Here is a 19885-nt window from a genome sequence, read left to right on the forward strand (position 1 = left end):
GGGGAGCGAAGGACAGGCAGCGGAGGGCCATGGCGGCGGCGTTGGCATTGCGGACCCGGATCCTGCAGGTGCGTGAGGGTGGCGCCGAGGGACCACGAAGCTAGAAATCGAATCCTTTCTGTCCACTCTCTGAACCCTGCTCTGTCGGGACCGAGTTCTTGGCCGACCCTCGTTTTCCCACCCGACCTGTGAGGCTCGGCCCTACCCCCAGCCCTCACTTCGTACCTTCCCTCGTCCTGGATCCAGCCCTGGACTGTCACCCCGTCCCTCCGCCCTATTACTGCAGAGCCTTCTCTTTTCTGGTTCTGGCCCACACTCCCTGTGCCTGCTGTCATTCTCTTGCCCTCACCTCTTGCCCTGCCCACCGTCTTTCCCTTTCACGTATGCACCCGTCACCTCTCTCCCCAGAAACTCTCTTTTCTGGTCACCTTTCTTAGAACTCTTTCCCCTGCCGGGAGCGTTCCAAATTGCTCTCTCCCCCCACCCTACTTCACTGTCCAGAATCCTGGGTAAGGGGGGAGGCGGCACGCGAGGGGCGAGGGTCAGTGAATGAACTTTGAATCTTCTAGTAGTGTACACTAGGTTTTCACCAAAGGCAGCCATCTGCTAAGCTATTTTCCCCAAATATGGCTCTTTGTATCCTCCACAGGCTATCTCCTTTCTTGCCAAGACTTTCAGTTAAACTTTCAGCGAAGTTACAGTTTTTACGCTGGAGCTAAATAAGGGCACATACTTATGCTACCTGTATGTTCCACATACATTCAAGGGACTAAATAGCTCTAAAACAGGAGATAGAAAATGAGAGCCAAGGAAGACAAGAAACGCAAGTTCCCACCTAAAGCTCAACATACCCTCAACTCTGCCAGTGGGGGATTGGAACCTCTCTGAGGCCAGTCTAAGCAGAGGTAGTAGAGGTACGTGAACTGCATGCCTGAGGCCTGTGATCTCCAAGTCTGTTCTTAATCTTTGGCCTGTTGTTCACAGCCTAGCAAGGACTTAGAATAAGAGGCAAGATTTACTGCAGGCAAGATTCTCAAACCTGCAAGAAACAACATTGCCCTTCTTACCCGTTACATCCAGCCTGAGAACGACTTCAGTATTACTGGACTTTTAGGTAATATTAGTATTTGCCAGGTTTCAGTGTGTTCTAGTACAAAAACTTATGCATTTTTAAGATTTTAGCAGAGTAAGCAAAGGTTCATGTTTAGTATGCTGTTTAATGGGACAGTGTGGAGAATGGGTTAGACTGGTTTGCTGCAAAATCTGGCTTCACTTGTATTTCTTGCTGTGATCCTAGTTCTGTTCCAGTATCCTTTTTTGGTAGGAGGGAAACAAAGTTTCATCCCTATATTCTCGGTTACCAATCTTGAAATCTTTTACTGAAATTAGCTTTTTTCCTTTGCTTCCCCTGCCCTGAAATTAGCTTTTTTCCTTTACCTCCCCTGCCCCTTCCATCACGAGTCATTGAGAACTGTAAAAAGGCATTTTTGTCCTTTGCCTCAAGGAAAAGAATCTCTCTTCCCATGTACTTTATTTTGGAAACAGAGACTATTTTCCAATTCATTTGAAGAAACTTCTGAACTGACCTGGAAAAGAAAAGAACACAAATAGTAACCCTTAGCCAACTAGGAGTTGCTGTAACATGAAACTTTGATAAAGAGTAGTCTAAGGCTGACCGGTTAGTTCAGCTGGTTAGAGCATGACCTTATAACACCAAGGTCAAGGGTTCAGATCCCTGTTCCTGCAAGCCACCAAAAAAAAAAAAAAAAGTCTAGATTCTGGCAGCCATGAATATTAGAGGACTATCAGAAAGATCCATAAAGGAGAGAGTTCATGTTTTCAGTTATTTCAAGTATTCAACTTATCTTCTCTTTGTGATGTTATCATTCCCACTCAGAGATAAGAAAATCAGTCTTAGATGCAGTGATGTAGTGAAAAGAGCACAGGTTTCACAATCATACTTGGATTCTATCCCGGCTCCAACACTTTCTAGTTTGTGAAGATTAGAATTAATGTAATGAAATAAATTACTTGACACTTAAGGTTACCCAAGGTCAACCAACTAGTAACTGATGGAGCTGAGAATTCAAGATTTAAATCTTAGCATTTCTTTCTATGTCAGGCACTGTCCCAGGCTTTCAGTAAAATACTCTCTGAAAGCTCCCATAATGTATGCAATGATGAGTGCTAAACAATAGGAGTACCCACAGTACTGCAGGCACAAAGGCAAAGAGCCCCAAACCCAACCTGTACAATTCAGGAAAGCTTCCAAACGGGCTGGACTCCAGGCCTAAGTGTTGGAAGACTTGCAGGCCATTAACTAAAGGAAGGGAGTTCCTGATACAAGAAATAGCAAGTAGGAAATAAATGTCTAGAGAGCAGAAGTTTGGTGTGACTTGTCATAGTATAGTTTCTTCAGCAACAGTGCTAATGAGTATTTCTTAGGCAATGAAGAAAAGATAGGAGCTTTAACCTGTCAAAAACTATATGGTAGTGTTCTGTTATACCAGATATAGTGTCTTATGTCCTCTTGACAGCAGGGAGGCTATGCGCAAGTGAAAAATAAAACTTAAGTGACCTAGAATGCTCAATTTGTCTGATCAGTGCATTTTCTACCTTATAAGAGAGTACACATGAAAGAAAATTAATATCAAATGATTGCTTGGTGAGTACTCATTTTTTCATTCTGCAAAATATTAGTAAGTGCTTATTCTTCCAGGAACCATGCTAGGGGCTGAGGGCACAACAGTCTAGTGATCTAAGGGAAAAGGAACTCAATAATTAAACAAGCTATTATTCCATAATGTGAGATGAGAAATAGAGGAATTTGGATGCTTTATGAACTCCACAATCAGGTACTTAGCCCAGGCCTAAGTTGAGACTTCTTAGAGAAAGTGGGGACCTAAAGGAGTAGGAACAAACCAAATGGAGTGAAACAGTGCCAGGCAAGAGGTAGCAGCATGTGCAAGGGCAGAGAGCACAGAACATGCTCAGAATGGCTGGAGCATAGACTGCAAGGAGGAAAGTAGCAAGCTATGAAACTAGAGAAAAGTAAAGATACTATGTAGAGTCTTCTAAGCAACATCAAGGAGATTAGCATTTATCCCAAGGGCAGTGGAAAGCCACTGGAGGGTTTTAAACAAGGGAGTGATCTGATCAGATTTGTGTTTTAGAAGGACCATCTGATTATGGGGTGGAAACTACATTCAGAAAGTTTAAGATTGGAGGCTGGAAGCCAGGCAAAGGATAATGATGGTATAGACTGGGGTAATGGGAGGAGGGCTAGAGAGGAGGTGGTGTGTTCCAGACACTTCTAGGAGGACATATTGCCAGGACTTGTTTGACTCTCTGTGGAAAGAGGGAGGAGTAAGGTAGAAACATTCAGGTTTCTCCTTGGGCAACTAGGTAAACAGTGGCCCCATTCACTGGAGAGTGGGCTATAGGAAGCAAAGCAGATTGGTAGGAGGAAGACATGGAGTTCCGCTTTCTCAATATGTGCCTAAGTAACATCCAAGTAGAGATGTGGGTAGATAGTTTTGTGGGTATTACCTGAATAGGAAGATTCTCGTTAAGGACTGCAGATTTGGGCATCATCAGGACCTATATAATTAAGGCAAGGGAGTTGATAAAATCACCCAAGAAAGGGCCGGCCCGGTGGCGCACTGCTACAGTGCGCCGCTTGGGAAGTGCGGCGGCGCTCCCGCCGAGGGTTCGGATCCCACATACAGACCGGTTCCCGCTCACTGGCTGAGCCAGGTGTGGGAGCAACACCGAGGGTTGCGATCCCGTTGCCGGTCCCGGTCCACTACGGGCGTGACACTGAGGGTTGCGATCTGTTGCCGGACACGAAAAAAGACCAAAAGGAAAAAAAAAAAATCAATTTTCATAATGTATATAAAACCTTTTCTTTAGAGAGTTAGGCTTTGAGAGTTACCTTATTGTAATTGATGCTCCCTCCCTCATTTGCTGATTTTACCCTATCAAATATTACCTACAACACATTTTCTTTATAAGGTACCTGTGGCATTTTAAAAGCAGCTTTATTGAAATAAAACTAACATAAAATAAACTGGACATATTTAAAGTGTACGATTTGATAAACTCTAACATTTGTGTACACCTGTGAAAATATCACAGTCAAAATAATGAACATATCATATCCATCACCCCAAAAAGTTTCCCTCTTACCCTCCTCACCACCTTTCCCATCATCCCCAGGTAACAACTGATCTGCTTTCTGATACTACAGATGCGTTCACATTTTCTAGTTTTATGTAACTGGAAACATACAGTGTGTACTCTTTTTATATGACTTCTTTCACACGCCATAATTATAATTATCCATGTTGCATGTATAAATAGTTTATTCCTTTTTATTGCTGAGTAGTATTCCAATGTATGGATATATCACATTAGTTTCCTTATCCATCCATTTGATGGTGGGCTTTGGGGTTGTTTCCAAGTTTTGGGCTATTACAAATAAAGCTGCTATGAATATTTGTTTTCGCCTATTTGTATGGGGATATTTTATGTTTGATATACTATTCGATGTATATTTACATTGATTATATACTATATTATTTATAGTATATTTACATTTACATTGATTGTATACTATCCTAAATTCAACACCTATTGTGTTAGGTACCATACTAAGTATTTTTATATTGTTAAATTTATGGCGACTAGGTTTTCCAGGCCAAAAAATTAGGAAAATATGATATAATGACACACACAAAAAAAATTTAATCAGGACTGACCTGGAAATTAAGGACATGATCATTGTGGTTTATTGTTCTTTCATAGTTTGCTGTGTCTCATGTTCTCATGTGTCTTTTCTCTTTAAAGACTATACGGCCCTTGAGAGTAAACACCAAGTCCTTTTTCATATACCCAAAGTAGCTATTATAATGTTAAACATATAGTAGCCATTCACTTCTGCTCTCATTAATTAAAATAATCATTCTTTTGCCTCGCAGGTTTCTTCCAAGGTGAATTCCAGCTGGTGTCCACCATCCTCCTTCTCTTCTTCTTCAGTGGTGAGTTTATTTGGCACTAAAGGTTGACTTCTAAGGATTCCTCCAGTATAGCATTTGGGTATTCCCATTTATCCTCTTCATATATTTGTGATCAGATCATATGTGAAGTTTTCTATCTGGATTTTCTTTCTTTCTTTCTCCTCTTTTTTAAAAAAATTTTTTATTGAATCATAATTGATTATAAATATTTTTTGGATTCAACGTTGACATATGTTGATCAAATCAATATTACTAGCATATATATTGTTACAAATCATACTTATTCTCTATGCCCCTTGTCCAATTTCGTTCCATCCCCATCCCCTTTCCTCCCCCGTCTAAATACCCTAGATTTCTTCTCTCCTTCTGAAAGAGTAATGGTTATTCTGTTGATTTGTTGCCTAGATGATCTGTCCAGTGCTGAGAGGTGTGTTCAGGTCCCCCAATGTTATCATAGAGCAGATGCTTCTTCTGTCACTCTGCAATGGGCTTTGTGGAGAGAGACATCCTCTTTTCTTTGGTCTCTGCTGGTGACTCTCTTTGTGTCAATGCACTCCAGTGGCTGGCAGACCATCTGCATGATGGTTGTGGCATCAACTGCTTTTGCGGCAGCCGTAGTTATTGTGGTGGCTGTGGTGGACCACCAACATGGAGCTGATATTTTGGGCATGCTCCTTGGCACTGGTGGTGTGCCTGGTGGGAGGGGGGGTCCTGGTCCCTGACTCCAGACCTCAGGACCTCAGGCGGGCCCAAGGCACTGGCAGTGTGCCTGGGCCAGAACTAATTTTTTGTCCTTTGCTTTCTTCTAAAATGGGAGAACTTCCTGTGGGGACCAGTACTTGAGCTGTGTGGTTTAGCTAAATTGCTGCTTTGCTGATGATTCCTTAGGGAAGGCTTTTTGTGCAGCTCAGGTTTTGTGGTCGACTTCATAGGTACTTCTGGCTCTCCAAAGACCCAGTGCACCTGGATTGTGTAGACACTCTGATCTGGGCCTGAGTCTTTTCATCAAACTGCACCCCATGCAATTCTATATTACTGACCAGTCTCCTCTGAGTGGTCCTTCTCTGACTGGGGGACAGATCAGCTGTCCTTGCTGTGCCCCAGTGTTCCCCCCATGGGCCCGTCTCTCCCACTGCCTGTGCTCCAAACACTTCCCATGGGATGGGCCATGTGCCGGTCCCTTGTGATGACTCACCGGCCTCTGAGCGGCTCCTTTTTTTCAGTTGTTGTGGTTCCTCACTCCTGTGTGGGTCCATGGGAACCCTATTAGTGCTCTTGCTGGCCTGGGGCCACCAAGACCCTCTTCTCCCCTGCTGCCTCCAAGCAACTTCATCCGAAGGGCACAGCTGAGGCTTTTGCTGGCTCCTGCTCCGTGTGCTCAGCGGCTCCAGCCTTAAAGTGGCCGAAGCACAAAATGGTTGGAGCGGTTTTGGTTTTTCCTTTCTCTCATCGTGGCTTCTCCCGCCTTCATGCACTCCGTAGGTCTCTCCTCCTCCTTCCCTGAGCTCTAGTGGCTCCAGCTTGGCTGTTGTTGCTTTTTTATAGTTGTAAATTGGTTGATTTGTGGGAGAGAGTGACACTGGGGACTGTCTGTTTTGCCATTTGACCCAAAGTCCCCCTTTCTCCTCTTTTTTTGAGAGTTGTCTTCTCTCTCTCTCCCTTTTTTTTTTTTTTTTTTTTTTGGCAGCTGGCTGGTATGGGGATCTGAGAGTTGTCTTAACAACCTTTTTAGAGTTGTTTTTAAAAACCATCTCTGTTAACCATTTTCAGTTCCTAAAATCTAATAAATAAGTATGACTACTCAAAATCATTTCTATACCGAAGTATGCATACACTGTAACACAGTAGTCCTTCACCTTTTTTGGTTCACAGACCCCTTTGAAAACTTAGTGAAAGCAAACTACTTCTCAGAAAAAAATGTACATAGATAGAAACATTTTAAAAATCTTTCACTCATAAAGGTGATACATGTTCATGGTAATGTGACAGAATGGTAATGGGTCAGTGAGTCAAAATAGCTAAGATTTGTTAAGACAGAGTTGTTGCTTTTTTAGTATAAGCTTCACAGCGACATGTGTTTACTCATGAAGTTCCACTGTGTGCATAGCAGGAAATTTCCCATTCTCAGAGATCACAGTATTGAGAGGCTCTGCCACACATTAATATACACTATAGACAAGGATACTATCTATCTTTTTTCTAATGGTAACATTTCTAGAGGCCAGAAGATTCAGTTATCAACCTGAATTCTTTCCTCTTTGTGAAAGGGAAAGGAGGAAGCAAGGCAATTAACTAAAATGAAGCTTTGTGGGTTTTCTTTATTTTCCAGCCAACTGTAAAACTCTTCATTGATGGAAAGTTTGTTGAATCCAAAAGTGACAAATGGATCGACATCCACAACCCAGTAAGCGAAGCTACTTTGAGTTTTAAACTGACAAGTCTAGAATTCTGGGAACATAGTGGGAAAGTGGAGACCTGGGTGTCTATCATAAAGCACATACTGCTGGCTCTATGACTAGATAGAAAACAGAGAAGGTGAGGCAGGGGGAAAGTATAATGTGCTTCTTTTTCCCTTCAGGCCACCAATGAGGTAATTAGTCGGGTCCCTCAGGCCACAAAGACTGAAATGGATGTAGCCGTTGCTTCCTGCAAACGTGCTTTTCCTGCATGGGCAGACACTTCAGTTTTAAGCCGTCAGCAGGTCATGCTCCGCTATCAACAACTTATTAAAGAAAACTTGGTAAGAAATCTGAATAGCATAATTTTCCAGTTGCCTAAGGGTGCTTGTCACTCCCTAACTCTGCAGTATAGAGAGACATTGATCATGGCCCTCTTCCTTTACTGCTTCTCCCTCAGTTTTGCTCTTCTTGGCTACCTGAGAATTAAAGGAAGGAACATCCTTGCAGTTGTTTCTATTTGTGTGTTTTCTCTCTAGAAAGAAATTGCCAGGTTAATCACATTGGAACAAGGGAAGACCCTAGCTGATGCCGAAGGAGATGTATTTCGAGGCCTTCGTAAGCTGGGAGCACCTCATGGGACTTTTGGGAGGGAGCAAAGGAAGATGGGAGGCAAAGATCCCAGAACGGGAGGTTGCTTCTTCCTTTATGTATATTTTGCTATCCCATAGTATCGTTTTTAATACTTTGAAAAATGGCAATACTTCTCAGGTATCTATGAGACTGATTTACTTCATTCATTATCTTACTCAAACAATCTTCCAGTAGTTATATGCATTTTATTGTGTTTTTTTCCCATTCAGAGAATCTCATTTTGCACAATCCCTTCACATGGAAGGGCAAGTCAGTGTTTCCCCTCTTTGTCACTGGCCTGAGCCACTCCGTGTCCTCAGGGCTGCACAGAGCATGACAAAGCTAAGTAGTGCACAGTGTGGAGAGCTGGTGGCCTGACTTCTTCTTCTGTATTCCAGAGGTGGTTGAGCATGCCTGCAGTGTGACATCCCTCATGCTGGGAGAGACTATGCCATCTATCACCAAAGACATGGACCTTTATTCCTACCGTCTACCTCTGGGTGTGTGTGCAGGCATTGCTCCGTTCAATTTTCCTGCGATGATCCCCCTTTGGATGTTTCCCATGGCCATGGTGTGTGGAAATACCTTCCTACTGAAACCATCAGAGCGAGTCCCTGGAGCAGCTATGCTTCTTGCTAAGTTGCTCCAGGACTCTGGTGCCCCTGATGGAACATTGAACATCATCCATGGACAACATGAAGGTGACTGCCCTTCCGTATGTGACTACTTAATCTGGCTACCAAAAAATCAAGGTGTTGAGTGGTGATTCAGTGCTTTGGGATATAGAACTTAGGGAGGAAGGAATTTACTAATAGTAATCTCCATGTTTGAAGGTAATGTTTGTTGACTGTTTTCCCATCTCTGTGTGCAAAGGTAACTAACTGGGAAGTAGCAGTGTTACTTGCCTGATGGTGTATGTTGGGACATTAGAAATGTGGATTAGGGCAGGACATAGATAAGAGTAAAGAAAAAGATTTTACTTCAATGTTAAGAGAATTCATGAGGATATTTAACTCAGAGAATTTGTAGACCTCAGAGAGACTTAAGGCCTTGTAATTCATGTAATAATAGCTAATACTAAGAGTCCTTCTGTGTTTCAGGCACTGTGCCTAGTGCTTTTCATATATTTTTGCATTTAGTCTATAGAACTACACTTTAAGGTAGGTACTATTATTTTTTCCATTTTACAGATGAGAAAATTGAGGCATAATGAAAATAAGAAATTTTCCCAAAGTCAGCTGCTTGAAACTGTAAAAGCCAGGATCATGGACCCAGGAAGGCTGACTCTGGTTTTTGCTTTTAAATACTATGCCATACCTATTACCCCTCACATGAGGGTACAATAGTATTTGAGAGTCCCAGTGTATAGGGACAGTTGAGGAAAAATCACACTCTTAAAAGACAAAAATCAAAAGGTGGAATATTGAAAGGCTGGTCTTTTGGAGGAAAATAGAAGTTGTAGCCTTCAGAGTTAGAAGTGGAAATTCTGAAATAGCAAATGAGAAAAATAATGGAAAGGAAGAGGCTAAATAGAATTTGAAATTTAAAGAAGAGAAATAAGTAAGGAGAGAACGTCACAGTGAGAAGCCAGTGTAGAAAAACAAATGTAGGAAAACTTAAACTTCTATTTCATAGCAGTGGGGAAAAGGGAAATTTGCCATGTTGAGAACGTATGGCCATGTGTTCCTTTGTGGTGATAATTTATTTTCTTCTTGAAGCTGTAAACTTTATTTGCGATCATCCGGACATCAAAGCAATCAGCTTTGTGGGATCCAACAAGGCAGGAGAGTACATCTTCGAGAGAGGGTCAAGACATGGCAAGAGGGTTCAAGCAAATATGGTGATTTCTTATTCCTTTCTCCTCCAAACTTTGCTATATGTATTAAAATTACCTGGAACAGCCCTTCAGCAGAGAGGCTACTCATTCCACTGTAATACCAGTGTTTCTTAATTCCTATTTGATCCTGAAAGTCTTTTCTTTAACCATGAACCTTGCAAGGAATTTTATTCTAAGTCATGTTAATCACCTTTTATCATATACTAACCTTGATCACAAAGGGCACATTCCTCCCTAAGAATGTTCAAATTCTTTGGGCTTCAGCAGTTATAGCCAGATTCTGGTTCTGGCCCTATTTCTTCCTTTACACCATGCTTCTAGACCTTTATCCTTCCTTATTATAAGGTGTACTCTAAATACTATGGTCAAAGATATTTTCCCTAAGAGTCCAGGCTATTTATAAAGCACAGGAAAGAGCCCATATCCTGATATATGTGAGTATGGTTTACTTTGTTGCATGATTTTGCTGTTTTCTTACTAGTACTTGGCAAATATGTAGCAACTCTTTGATAGTAAATATAAAGTTGTATTGCATCTTTCTCTCCCTTCTTTTGACAGCTGATGTTGCAGAAATGATAACCACCTGTGCAAGGCTTGGAAACTGTTCATGATATGCCCACTTATTTTTTTATGGCTGAATGTGTTTTGGCCAATTTGATTTAAGCCCCTCCCAGTTTATAGCATAATTATTGAGTGTACTCTGTGTTCAACATTATGTTTAATGGGATAAAATTAAGTAGCAGACATAGTATCTATCCTTATACTCAACTATAACTATATCTGGAAACATGAAAGTGACCACATGTCATCTGTATTCGTCCATTTCTGTTGCTTATAACTGAATACCTGAAACTGGGTAATGTACAAAGAAATAGAATTTATTTCTTATAATTTCAGAATCTGGGAAGTCCAAGGTCCAGAGAACGTATCTGGTGAGGGCCTTGTTCTTGGTGGTGACTCTATGGCACCACAGAGTATCAAATGGTGAAAATGGCAGAAGAGAGCTGGAGCTTCTCACCAGTTTTTTTAAAGCCATCAGAACCATGCCCGTGACCACCATTAAACTATCAATGGACTAATCCATTCACTGGACATGGTCCTCACAATCTAATCACCTCTTCAAGGCCCCACCTTTCAATTACCATAATAGGATTTTCCACCCTTTTAACACTGTCACAGTGGGGATTAAGTCTCAGTGAGCTTTAGGGGGACATTCAATCCATAGCATCGTCCTACATAGAAAAGTATATGAAGCAAGCCAGTCTGGGGAATCTCTTTCTAGAAATTACGTATCAGAAAAATATATCCTATTTGGCCTTTTAGCTGGTTACTTGTATATTATTACTGTCAGCTCTCAGTTTACACTGCTATTCATATAACTGAAACCCCAGCAGAAAACAAATTCTTTTTTTAAAAAAGATGACCGGTAAGGGGATCATAACCCTTGACTTGGTGTTGTCAGCACCACGCTCATCCAGTGAGCGAACCGGCCATCCCTATATGGGATCCGAACCTGGGGCCTTGGTGTTATCAGCACCGCACTCTCCCGAGTGAGCCACCGGGCCGGCCCAGAAAACAAATTCTAACTTAGGAAAGAAAAGGGAGATCTCCTTGGTTTCTGGATCCAGTGTTTAACCTGTCAGTTTCAACATGATTGGAACTTCGTTGGGTTTTTTTTTTGGGGGGGGGTTGGTAATAGTTTTGATCTAAATAAATTCATATCAGCTTATCAGCTGGAGAGTGAAGAAAAGTAACATGGAGACTTACTCAATGTTGCCAAGACTTCAGCAATATTAAAAATAATAAACCTCTCTGTCCTCAAAGCAACAAAGGGTGAATTCTCTAGTTTTTTTCCTTAAATGCTCATTTGAAAGGTCTTTCTTTAATTTCTTAGCTTAATTTTATTTGGCCAAGGAAGACTCATGTACTTTCTGTATTTCTTTAGGGAGCCAAGAACCATGGGGTAGTCATGCCAGATGCCAATAAGGAAAATACCCTGAACCAGCTGGTTGGGGCAGCATTTGGAGCTGCTGGTCAGCGCTGCATGGCTCTTTCAACAGCAATCCTTGTGGGAGAAGCTAAGAAGTGGCTTCCAGAGCTGGTGGAACGTGCCAAAAACTTGAGAGTCAATGCAGGTAATAAGTCACCTGCCTACCTTTAGATTTTGCATCTGTGGCACTAAGCTTCTGGATTTAGCATTGATCTTGGCCTGTGGGAGCAATCATGTCTATTACCATTGCCTCTCTTTAGACTGTACTTGTCATTTGGATTCATCTCTTGTTAGCAGTCATAATTTATGTTAATAGCAACCTTATGTAATTCCGTGTCGTTTTACAGGAGACCAACCTGGAGCTGATCTTGGCCCTCTGATCACCCCCCAGGCCAAAGAGCGAGTATGTAATCTGATTGATAGTGGAACAAAGGAGGGAGCTTCCATACTTCTTGATGGACGAAAAATTAAAGTCAAAGGCTATGAAAATGGCAACTTTGTTGGACCAACCATCATCTCTAATGTCAAGGTGAACTCTTTATTTTTTTTTTTTAAAGATGACTAGTAAGGAGATCTTAACCCTTAGCTTGGTGTTGTCAGCACCACGCTCTCCTAAGTGAGCTAACCGGCCGTCCCTATATAGGGATCTGAACCCGTGGTCTTGGTGTGATCAGCACCACACTCTTCCAAGTGAGCCACAGGCCGGCCCTCCCCCAAGGTGAACTCTTTATTATTTCACAAATATGAGAGCTGAAGGCTATGGAATCTCATGCCTCTAAATTATAAATGAAGACATTTAATGACTAGGACCTCATCTCTTGCCAGGATTGCTCAGTTGTTTTGTCTGGTGTCTGAATAAGTCTCCCCTCCTGACTCCGAACCAGAGCTCTTTCCACTATACAGTACCAGTGGTTGGCAAACATTCCATAATTTCACATCATGAAATTCATTTTTTTATCTGTTTAGCCAATTTACTTTACCCACTGAGGTTTTGGTTTTTTAGGGGGGATGGCTAGCCAGCACAGGAATCCGAACCCTTGACCTTGATGTTATAACACTGTGCTAACAGGCAAGCCCCACACTGAATTCACTGGGGCAGACCTTTAACAAAGGTCAGCTTCGGTGATGAGTTTTGATGAGTTTCCACTCTGGAAATTGTATGCCGTATTGCTTCTTTGCCTCTGGCATATTTTATATCCTCATGCCACAGTTGCTGTTGTTCAGCTGCCAACTCCTTAATTTATTAAGTCTAATGCAATTTATTTTTTTCATGATTTATTCTCAGTGTCTGCAACTGAGTACTTCGGATTACCAACAATATTCAGTAGTTGAGTATTCTTATTGCTTTACATTCTGGTGCTACTCTACCAATTTCCTTGAGACTGTTCAGTTTCAGGTCCAGAATGGCTGAATAAAACTCCAAATTGCTCATGTATGCCTGATATTTTTGAACATCTGCTTGTAAGAAAGTTTTCAGTTTTCTCAATGACTCTAGATAATTATTATTATGCAGAATTCCATCTTCAGTTTTTTCTTCCCAAGACTGACCATTAAATAAGTGTGGGCTTACTTTCATGACAGTGCATATTTACATTTAACAGTTTGTTACAAAGAGTATTACAAAGGATACTGATGAAGAGATACATAGGGTGAGATATGTGGGAAGGGGCACAGAGCTTCCATGCCCTCCCTGGGTGTGCCACCCTCCAGGAGCTTCCACCTGGTCATCTGGAAGCTCTGCATGAAATTTTTTTTTTCTTTTTTTAACCATTTAAAAATGTAGAAACTATTCTTAGCTTGTGGGCTGTACAAGCCACATTTGGCCCATAGGCTGTAGTTTGCCAGCCCGTCTTAACATTATATTGATTACTTGTTTAGTGTTAATTTTCTATTCACTGTCCCTCTTGCTGCCTAGCTTATAGCTACTGCAGTGTCTCAATCAATAGATCAACCACCCAATATTTACTGAATACAGAGTGTGCCCAAAATTTAGCTGCATCTGGGTTGGCCCATGGCTCACTTGGGAGAGTGTAGTGCTGATAACACCAAGGCCACAGGTTCGGATCCCTATATAGGGATGGCCAGTTGGCTCACCTGGGAGAGCGTGGTGCTGACACCACCAAGTCAAGGGTTAAGATCCCCTTACCAGGCATCTTTTAAAAGAAAAAAAAAATTAGCTGTATCTTCATCGGAAAGTGACAAAAGAAAAAAGAATCGAACTGTCAATTTTTATTTATTAAAACTTCTCTCTCAGCTACCGTTTATGACTAAATTGAGGTTAGGAGGTGTTTTTTGAAATTCATATATCCCCACTGTAATCATGAATAATCAAGAGTTGAATGTAAGTGCAGCAGAAATTATTGAATCTCTTATCACAGACCATAGAGGAGAAATCCACTTAGCAAATACAGCTAACTAGCTGCAGTGGTGAAGGATGTTTTGAAGTGTGACCTGATATCAGAATATAAACGGGAGGCAAAGGCAATGAGAATATATTGTTCATGTTGCAAAAAACAGCACAGGGTTTCTATAAACAGAAAAACTCTCCTGGTGTATTTAATATATTTGATTTATAAAAATAAGTTTTCATGTAATTTTTTCGTAACATAATTGGAAGAAACAAATTGTACAGGTATTAAAAAGGAAGCTAGTAATGGGCAATGAACAAAAAATACAGTGCTTAAAGGAAAGGAGTATGGTATAGTTAACAAGAATTTCAAGTTGTTTATATGATTGCTAGCTTGGAAGATGGAACACAGTAAGGACCTTTTTTTGTAGGTGATTTAAAATGAAAGCTGCCTATGTAAATGATGGGTAGAGTAAGTGAAAGTATCAAATAAACATAAAATAGTCAGAATCCAAAAAAACTGACTTCTGTTCTGGATGTATCATTCCTGGCAGCCAAATATGACCTGTTACAAAGAGGAGATTTTTGGTCCAGTTCTTGTGGTTCTAGAGACAGAAACATTGGATGAAGCCATCAAGATTGTAAATGACAACCCATATGGAAATGGAACTGCCATCTTCACTACCAATGGAGCCACTGCTCGGAAATATTCCCACTTAGTGGATATCGGACAGGTTTGTGGAAAGAATTTTTAGGAAAGTCTTATAGCCATTTACTATTTCCTAAGTGGAGACAGTAGTGAGCAGTCATGCAACTTGTTTAAAGATTGCCCCTCTCACCCCCCACAATGCCCATTTCTTCCTCCGGAATAAAAGTTCATGGGGTGGAAGGTGGTGGGTGTTTAAAATTGGTCTCAGGTGTGCTTCTAAATGGAGAGTTCCTTTGTTTGAGTCCTTTTGTTCTGCTTTAGGTGGGAGTGAATGTCCCCATTCCAGTGCCTTTGCCAATGTTCTCATTCACTGGCTCTCGATCTTCCTTCAGGGGAGACACCAATTTCTATGGCAAACAGGTAATTTTTGAGTTAAAAAATTTTTTTTTCCTTTAAGAAACTTTCTTGAGCATATTCATGAGCAAGGATTCTGCAAGGAAGGGCCTGCCATTAGCTTCTGTGGGGTCATATGTTGTTCATCAGTTCTTCTCAGAAGGTCCCCTAGAAAAGATTTAAAAGTTAACAAAATTTTGCCACACCTGCTTCCTCCTGAATAACTCAAGACAACAAAGTTTTGGGAAAAGAGCACAGGAAAGTCCAGGTCTTTGTATATAACATTTCCTCTGCCTGTGACCCTATTCCCCATCTCTCCCCTTTCATCTAATTCCTACTTAGTGGTCATGTCCCAGTTTAAAGAATGGACTCCTCCAGAAAGTTACCTCTGACCACCACCACCCCCTTCCTCAATGCTGGGTGGTATGCCCCATGTGCTCCCACTGCACATATTTCTCCTACATAGTTATTCATGTGCAAAAAATTTTATTGAGCACCTTCTATGCACCAAACCCTATTCTAGGCATTATGAATACAGCACTGAACAAGAAAAATAAAGCAGATCTGGAACCAAATTGCCTGGGTTCAATTCCAGCTCGGCCAGTTATCAGCTCTATGACCTTGGGGGATACCCTCTGTGTGCCTCCAGTTTCTTCATCTGTAAAAAGAGAATAACAATAGAACCTATATACTTCATAAGGGCATGAGGACTGAATTATCACTATTACCACATCCATCAGCCAGTGCATATGTGCTAAGGCAGGAGTAGGCATGGCAAGTTGAAACAGCAGAACTGGGCTTGGAGCACAGTGAGTGAATGAGGTGGAAAATGGGAAGAGATGAGGTTAGAGAAGAGGCAGATTTTTTTTTTTTTTTTAAAGATGACCAGTAAGGGGATCTTAACCCTTGACTTGGTGTTGTCAGCACCACGCTCTCCCAAGTGAGCTAACCAGCCATCCCTATATAGGGATCTGAACCCATGGCCTTGGTGTTATCAGCACCACACTCTCCCAAGTGAGCCACAGGCCGGCCCACGTAGGGCTCTTTAAGCCATGTTAAGGAGCCCTCATTACATTATGATTACTATTTACTTATCTGCAGTACGTGGCACAGAGCAGGCTGTCCAAATATTTGTTGAACAAATAGGGTAGTGGAAGTTCTCTGTAGTCCCACAGAAACATAGCCATTTTGGATCCTTCATTAATTTCTATACAGGTCTCCCCTTTTATAGGTTAATAAAACAGTTAACAATGGGATTGCAGAATACATATGACAGTGTGGCCAACTAATTAAGAAGTCAACACTTTGGTTATTTGGAGATGATTATCCATTTTGTACGTTAGTCACAGCTTTTGCAAAATTGACAAGTTTGATACTGGTAACAAGCATTTTTTTAAGGGAAAAAGAGTAAAACGATTGTTTAAAATAGTTTTCTACAGTTTAATTACTATAAGTTACCCCAGTAAATGAGGCTTCTTGGAGGAAAAGACCTCACACAAGTTTGAGGTATTCTTAGGTTTTTAAATTGCTACTTTGCATTCTGAAAGGAACACATGAAAGTATCATTCTTACATAATAAAATGTAAAAGTTAGTTGTATCTTTATTTTGTATAATAATCTCTAAAGCTGATTTTCAGTATATTAAAATGGCCCAGATTTTGTCAAATAATGCTCCAGAAGATCATTTCAATCAAGGTAGTATTTTTTCTAAAAACATGTTTCTTGTTCACTAGTACTTTTATAAGTGTTAGATATGCACAATATATCCTCTTGCTCAAGACTACTCATAAAATAAATTTTGTAAATATATAAAGCCTTAAATGTGCTGATTTTTTTGGCTCACATGTTATAGGTAATTTGGAAGTAAATTTGTATAATATCAGACATTTTGCTTTAGATTTGTGAGATATTTTAGGTTTGCCACTTCAGTATAGAGCTCATTATCATTGACAATGATCAGAAATGGCCCAATGTATATTTCACTCCTTTATTCCTCTTTCTTCTTCATGGAAAGGAGAGAAAAACTAACAAGTATTGAACAGCAGTTACTTTGCTAGGATATTCTTGTATGTCATTTCATTTTCTCTTCAACATTGCTGCGGGGAAGGGGTGTTACTGTCACACAGATAAGGCTCAGGGTTAAACCACATAGTCAATAAGGGGCAGAGGCAGGATTTGAGCCAAGTCTAATGACTTCAGAGCACATGAAGTTCAGCTCTAATAACAGAATGACCTGCAAGTTTAACAGCTTATGTTGTTCAATTTTTACATTTAGAGGCTCTTGGCTTATTTTTTTTTTTTTTTAAAGATGACCGGTAAGGGGATCCCAACCCTTGGCTTGGTGTTGTCAGCACCACGCTCAGCCAGTGAGCAAACCGGCCATCCCTATATAGGATCCGAACCCGCGGCCTTGGTGTTATCAGCACCGCACTCTACCGAGTGAGCCACGGGCCGGCCCTGAGGCTCTTGGCTTAGAAGTACTAGTTTCAGCATAATAATGATGGCTAAGATTTAATGATTTACTATGTGCCAGGTATAATGCTAAATGTTTTAGACATATTATCTCATGAGCAATATATTGGATTTTAGTTGCACCTATTCCTCAAATAGGAAGGTCAGTAGCATTTCACAGCACCTCCTTCAAAAGTTAATTAAAAGATGAATCATGAAACCCCCAGAAATATATGCTAACTTTTTTTTTTTCTTTGTTCTCATTAGGGCATCCAATTCTACACACAGCTAAAGACCATCACTTCTCAGTGGAAAGAAGAAGATGCTACTCTTTCCTCACCTTCTGTAGTCATGCCTACCATGGGCCGTTAGAAACAAGTTTATTTAAGATTCAGTCCATCCTGAGTAATCTCCCTTTATTCTTGACCAACTTCATTTGCCAATTTTGCTCAGATCAGATGATCTGGGATTGGAATGCCTTGTAACTAAAATCTTTCTCAGGAAGCTTGGCACCTGCAAAGTTGCTATAGGGAGAATCACAGTATAACACTGAAACCAGATTTTCACTTGTTCATATTTCTCTTTTTGAGGTAACTTGTAACTGTGAAATGCTTATTAGGATGAGAGCTTATACCTGTTTTTTAAAAATTCTCCCCTTTTCTGATGACTTGAAAGCAGGGGAAGGTCAGTGTATATAAAGAAGATCTTCCAATAATTGGAAGAAGAACTCTTGGGTGAGGAAATAGGGATAGAAATAATTCACCCTCTGGTTGATCCTCAAACACAGCCCTATATAAATGGCAGTGGGGGAGACCTCTCTGCTAAGTTTTCCTGAGCCTTTCTTTTATCCCAGACTACACAATGTATAATCCATTTTTATTTACCCCAACGTTGTGACAACTGCTTTTTTTTTCTGCTCAATGCCATTTTGTTGTCCTAGTGACTCATGACCACTATTTAATTCTATCATTGTCACTGTTCCTGCTTCTTAAAATCACTTCTCAAGAATATATCAGTATGCAATGGATAAATCAACTTTTTGCTCTGTGTGTCAAGTATTAAGTTTCAGGGTTTGCTTCAGCAATCATTAATTAACGCTTCTGCCGTTAATTCAGATGCAAGTAGTTTTCTCAGAAAATTGTTTCAAAAGTTATTTCAGGCCTAGAAATCAAGGAGTATTCAAACTATGAAAGTAAGACTCTTGCCTTAAGCAAATCTAATCTGATATCAGTTGCTGTATTTTATATGTTGTTCTTTCCTCTTGCCTGAATTTCTCATTTGTGATACTTTTTAATGAAAGAACTCTCTGTGTACAGTAATTGATTGGCCTAAGAAATTTCAAAGCTTGTCATGACATAAAGTAGTAAAAAAGAAATGCATCAACAGTCTTCTGCTACCATTAACTCAACTGCCTTAACGCTTTTTGTTTCTTTGATATATCTGAACTTTAAATGAGAACAGAAACTGATGTGCTGAACAAAAATGGATTCGGTCTTTTTGCTCTACCATCCCAACTGAAGCATGTCTTTCTGATACAGTTTTCAACCCAGTGAACTAGCAGAAGGCTGCTGGCTCTGACAGCATAATCTCTGATCCTCCACAGGTAGCACAGATCATTTATTTTTCTGTTTCTTTATTAGTCACTTCAATAGTGATAACCTACTCCCTGGGGGTTATTCAGTGAATTAAGGATGGTGGAAAATTGAAAATGTTGTGCACTCTGTGGACTTTAGGCTTATTACTGCCACCTGCTGGATAGAATGTCAGAATCTTCAATCACTTAAGGTGACTGGAATTTTAATACTTATGACCCTAATGGGCCTTTTTTGGGGGGAAGGGAGGTTTGCCTTCCAAAAGGTGAGGCAATAGAAATTTACAATTTGAGCATACAGTGTCCCTTGATTTATCTCTTATCATTTGGCAACTGGTAGTGATATTTAATGCAATCCAAAAACTATAGGCTGGGTTGAATAAAAGGTCATTATTGTCTAAATTCCAAGTGGAATTAAATATAATCACAGAGACTCCTAAACATTTTCCTTACGTTTAAAGGAAATAATTTTTTAAAAAATACTGAATAGCAGAATTGTGTTACTCTAATTGGAATCAACTCATTTGGCCAGCTATTTGCAGCTCAGAAGAGTTTCTTGGTTCTAAGATGGAAAAAAAAT

The 19885-nt window shown here is 40.6% G+C and overlaps 2 protein-coding genes across 2 annotated transcripts in view; one reads left to right on the plus strand and one right to left on the minus strand.

The window, feature by feature from the left end:
* The first annotated feature begins 17 nt into the window (after positions 1–17).
* Positions 18–19778, plus strand: ALDH6A1 (aldehyde dehydrogenase 6 family, member A1). The gene is made up of 12 exons (XM_008567525.1): positions 18–68; positions 4980–5039; positions 7348–7422; positions 7597–7758; positions 7954–8032; positions 8446–8748; positions 9766–9887; positions 11830–12019; positions 12222–12403; positions 14776–14955; positions 15192–15290; positions 17982–19778. Exons 1-12 carry the CDS (start codon positions 30–32, stop codon positions 18084–18086), a joined length of 1596 nt encoding a protein of 531 aa, XP_008565747.1. The 5' UTR covers positions 18–29; the 3' UTR covers positions 18087–19778.
* CCDC176 (coiled-coil domain containing 176) overlaps positions 14089–19885 on the minus strand; it is a 34231-nt gene continuing 28434 nt past the window's right edge. Inside the window, exon 12 of the mRNA XM_008567524.1 lies at positions 14089–15431. Within this exon, the coding sequence (XP_008565746.1) occupies positions 15420–15431 (12 nt within the window). The 3' untranslated portion in view covers positions 14089–15419. The remainder of the gene's footprint in view (positions 15432–19885) is intronic.

This window comes from Galeopterus variegatus, unplaced genomic scaffold, assembly GCF_000696425.1.
Source record: "Galeopterus variegatus unplaced genomic scaffold, G_variegatus-3.0.2 Scaffold325, whole genome shotgun sequence".
NCBI classification, from domain to species: Eukaryota; Metazoa; Chordata; class Mammalia; order Dermoptera; family Cynocephalidae; genus Galeopterus; species Galeopterus variegatus.

What these genes read in the sequence shown, in the direction of transcription:
- ALDH6A1 (XM_008567525.1), top strand. Translation starts at nt 30, where the DNA reads ATGGCGGCGGCGTTGGCATTGCGGACCCGGATCCTGCAG. An exon ending in AGAGGGTTCAAGCAAATATG is followed by an intron (nt 9,888 to 11,829) that starts GTGATTTCTTAT and finishes GTATTTCTTTAG; the next exon opens with GGAGCCAAGAACCATGGGGT. An exon ending in AAACTTGAGAGTCAATGCAG is followed by an intron (nt 12,020 to 12,221) that starts GTAATAAGTCAC and finishes GTCGTTTTACAG; the next exon opens with GAGACCAACCTGGAGCTGAT.